The sequence below is a fragment of the Perognathus longimembris genome, chromosome 2 (genome assembly GCF_023159225.1).
Source record: "Perognathus longimembris pacificus isolate PPM17 chromosome 2, ASM2315922v1, whole genome shotgun sequence".
Classification (NCBI taxonomy): domain Eukaryota; kingdom Metazoa; phylum Chordata; class Mammalia; order Rodentia; family Heteromyidae; genus Perognathus; species Perognathus longimembris.
In genome coordinates, this window is record NC_063162.1 from 115,915,239 (window position 1) to 115,919,275 (window position 4,037).

Here is a 4,037-nt window from a genome sequence, read left to right on the forward strand (position 1 = left end):
AACTTTATGTCCACTGATTAGTCCCAGATGCAAATTATCTTACCAGTAGAAACATAATAAGATGTTGCAAAGATGCTCTGAAAGTAGTAATATGCTGCCTTTCTTTGCTGTTTTAGGGTCAGTTTTCCCTCTGTTTTCAAAAGAAGACCTTGAAAGTTTGTATTCTTCCACAGATAGAAAACAACCAATTGAGAATTATTCAAACATGCCCATCTATTAACCACACTTCTTTCCAGAAAACAATTTTTTTTTGTAAGGAGGCAGATGAAAAGTTCCTATTTTTTTTTGTTTTGTACTATCTAGGGGCTATTTGGTTTTCACTGGGTATTTTATAGTTGTATCACACTTTATTTTTTAAGTTTTATATTAAAATCAGGATTAAAATGAAATTCATCATTAAATTGTATTTTCCCCCTTGGATCCCCTTATTTGCATTTTACTCTTTATATGTCAAATTGAAGCTGTCTTTCTCTGTCTCTGTCTGTCCCTCTACCACCCTCCCCTACTCCCACACTTCTCTCTAAAGCAAGTTCTTCCTGTTATTCTCTCTCATGGTAACTTATTCTCCCACTTTGGAGCACGTTTTACATTTACTATAACATGTGTATTTGACCAATTCTTTTGTGATCTGTCTGCCCCCATGGATTAGTATCTCCATCAAGGAAGGTGCAATGCCTGCTTTTTTACTACTTGATAAACTGTCTGGTGCAGTGGCAGACATGTGGTATTCACTCAAATATCTCATGAAAGAATGAGTTAATCATTAAAACTATCAGGTTGAAACTGCAAGATGAAAACTATGACATGGTAATTCCAGATAGTAATGCATCCTTGCTTTGTTTTGAAAGATACTTGCCTAGGACACTAAAGACAGCTTACCACTCAGAGGCTACAGACTCCACCTGGTTATTGAACGAACCCACAGTGTTAGAGAGATGCCATTCTCTTCTGATTCCATCATCATACACAATAATGTTCAGCCCCTCCCTTTCTCCCCTGAAAGGCAACATAATGAAGATAAATAGGCATTTTGTAGACAGTTAATCTCATGATAACAGTTCCCTGTTATTTGCAAAGCTTTTCCCATGGTGTCAGGACTTGCCTGTGCCCACCAGGGTCAGATTCTGCCCGTGGGTGATGTGTAAAGGTGCAGGGCTCATTAGGACTCAGTGAACAGATGTCCACGTCTGCTATGGATCAAGTTACAGGATCTCATTAGCTTGCCCTCCTTGCCTGCTTCAAGCCTTTTGTTAAGACTAAGACCTGTTATTCCAACTTGTCTGGTATGAAGAGAGCCAGAGGTGAAGGGCTTTGTTTTACCTATTTCTGTTCAGTATCATTTTAAGTATAGGCAAAGAAAAAGCAGTGAAAAATAATGTGAATTGTTAATATTTCTATAAGCCGATAGAACTATTTTATACCTCTGATAACTAGTTCTTATTTGAAACTTCCTAGTTATTAAGAATGGCATAGTTTAAATTTTGGTTAATTTACAATAGGCTATTAGATGAGGAGAAATCCATTAAGCTCCTAGGAAGTTCTTTGTGTTGGGCTTTTTTTTTTTGCTTGCTATGTTTAAAAAAAAAAACATTTTATTTTATAACTTAAGACAATTTTTTAAAGCAGACAAAAAATAAAAAGGGAAAGGGAATAGCCAGAGCATTAAAAGGCAGTAATGTCTGAACCCGGCAGTATAGCTCAATGATAAAGCATTTGCCTAGCATGTGCAAATCCTGGGTTCAATCACCAATATTGAAAACCAAAACAAGTAATAATTATCACCATAATAAAAAACATGTCTACATGAAATTTCACTCAGTCAGTCTTAATTTAGGATTTCAATTCTCATTGTGAAGACACACTTTTGAGAGGGTCTGCTCTGAGCAAGTGACATCTCCGTGGCCGCAAGAACACGTGTCATCACGCCCGCGGTGGCTGGGGTCGGGAATGGGGATGCCAAGAAGCAAGAAGAAGGGCGGAAACCAGGTCCCGGAAAGGTGGAAAGACTATGTACCAGTTGGACATCGGATGCCTGGGACTTGTTTTATTGCTTTCAAAGTTCCTTTGCAAAAGAAGTTTGAAGTGAATCTTGCTCCGGAAGAATACTTTTCCCCTTTGGATCTGTTTAACAAAGTCCAGGAACAAAATGAAGAGCTTGGATTGATTATTGATTTAACATATACTCAGCGATATTATAAACCAGAGGAGTTGCCAGAAACGGTTTCTTATTTTAAAATATTTACAGTTGGGCATCAGATATCTGATGATGACACTATTTTTAAATTCAAATGTGCTGTTAATGGTTTTTTGAAAGAAAAAGACAACGGCAAACTTATTGGTGTCCCCTGCACAAATGGCTTAAAAAGAACTGGCTATCTCATCTGCAGATATTTGATTGAAGTAGAAGGCATGAGGCCAGATGATGCAATTGAATTATTCAATAGGTGCCGAGGACATTGCATAGAAAGACAAAACTACATTGAAGACCTTCAGAATGGGCCTATCAGGAAGAATTGGAATTCTGGTGAATGTGGTTCAGTTGGTGTTGAAGACTCAGCACATGCCATGGGACCAGTCCACACCATTAACAAGTCTGTTAACCAAGGACCTAGGTACAACTTGCATCGGATCCATGGCTATCCAGCAGCACCTCCTCGGCGTTTTCACCTCCAGACTCCAAACTTCCAACAATCATATCGAAAATTTTCACAAAATCAGAACATTTACCAGAAAGGTCATATGCCTCCTCCTGGGCCTGCTGGAGAAGATTGTTCACAAAGAAGATGCTTTTGGAATGTAAAGCCAAATAGCAGTCAACCAGCCCAGAATAAGAAGTGGTTTGCCAGCAATTACCAAAGACTATCCTGCCCAACCTATTGGAGATGGACCGAATGATACAAAGCTGTGTTGGCAATCTACTTGGACACCAATGCCGGATGAAGATGGCTAGAGCAGCTTTTAATAGAACCAGGTCATATGAGATTTCCCTCCCCACCACCTTTTTAAAATCTATTACTCCTTAGTACTCAAACATTAATAATCACCTCTTTTCTATAGGATATAAAGATAGCAGTTCAAACAAAAATCATTCTAGTCTTAAATTTTTCTAAAGGGAAGATATTTTTTAGCTGAATAACTTAACATTTCTTTTGCAAATTATTTTTTTAATTGGCTTCCCCCTTCTATAGCTTCTTCCAATTAGACTTGTGATATAGGTACAGAGATTTTCAGTGTTTGTCATGTTCTATTACTAACCTAGTCATTAAGGGTATCTCCTCCCCTTACCCCCAGCTACTCAGAATTTCTCTTAAGATCCTCCTGGAGACAGTTATTTCTTTAGAATTTAATCACTGTCTGTAATTCATTTTTTGTTATTAGGTATTTTTTAATTTGGAAGTTTTGGAATTTGATCAACTTCCTTTCACTGAATTGCCAGATATGCCATCTAACATAGGGATAGTTAAAATTTTAGAGATTGTCAGTTGAGCAAGAGAGACTGAATCAGAATGCTGGGTAAATTAAATTATAATTTACCTGATAGGGCAAATGTCATCAACAGGGTAGAACTATCCAGAAAATGTAAATTTTTACACATTAGAAAGGTTACTTGAAGAACAGAATAGAACATGACTACAAATTACTGAGAATACTGTTAGTGACATTGCTCCTCTTTTAAACATAACCCTCTGGGATCTTTCTCCAGTTGCCTTTCACACTGGAGTGGTGCTTTTTCTCTGGTATACACAAGTATACTATGTGGGAGGATGCTAATTATTTGTAATTATAGAGCTTGCTCAGGAAATGCCTTTTATCATGACACAATAAACGTTGGTGAATATTTGAAGGAAAAAAACTAAACTCAAAGAATAGTGGAACTTCTCCATGGTCAGTAATATTTTCTCCACATCATTTTGCTTGATGTCTTACTCCATCTTTAAGAATCTCCAACCTAAAGATCTACCTATAGTAGTAAGCTGTGTGTTGTATACTCTTCAGATTCCATGCCAACTCAAGTATGCTTTGTGGATTTCCTTCTC

General features: G+C 37.4%; 1 protein-coding gene across 1 annotated transcript; it reads left to right on the top strand.

The window, feature by feature from the left end:
* The first annotated feature begins 1,947 nt into the window (after positions 1-1,947).
* Positions 1,948-2,915, top strand: LOC125345383 (RNA/RNP complex-1-interacting phosphatase-like). Its single transcript, XM_048337567.1, has one exon. The coding sequence runs from the start codon at positions 1,948-1,950 to the stop codon at positions 2,893-2,895; it is 948 nt and encodes a 315-aa protein (XP_048193524.1). The 3' UTR covers positions 2,896-2,915.
* Positions 2,916-4,037: the final 1,122 nt, after the last annotated feature.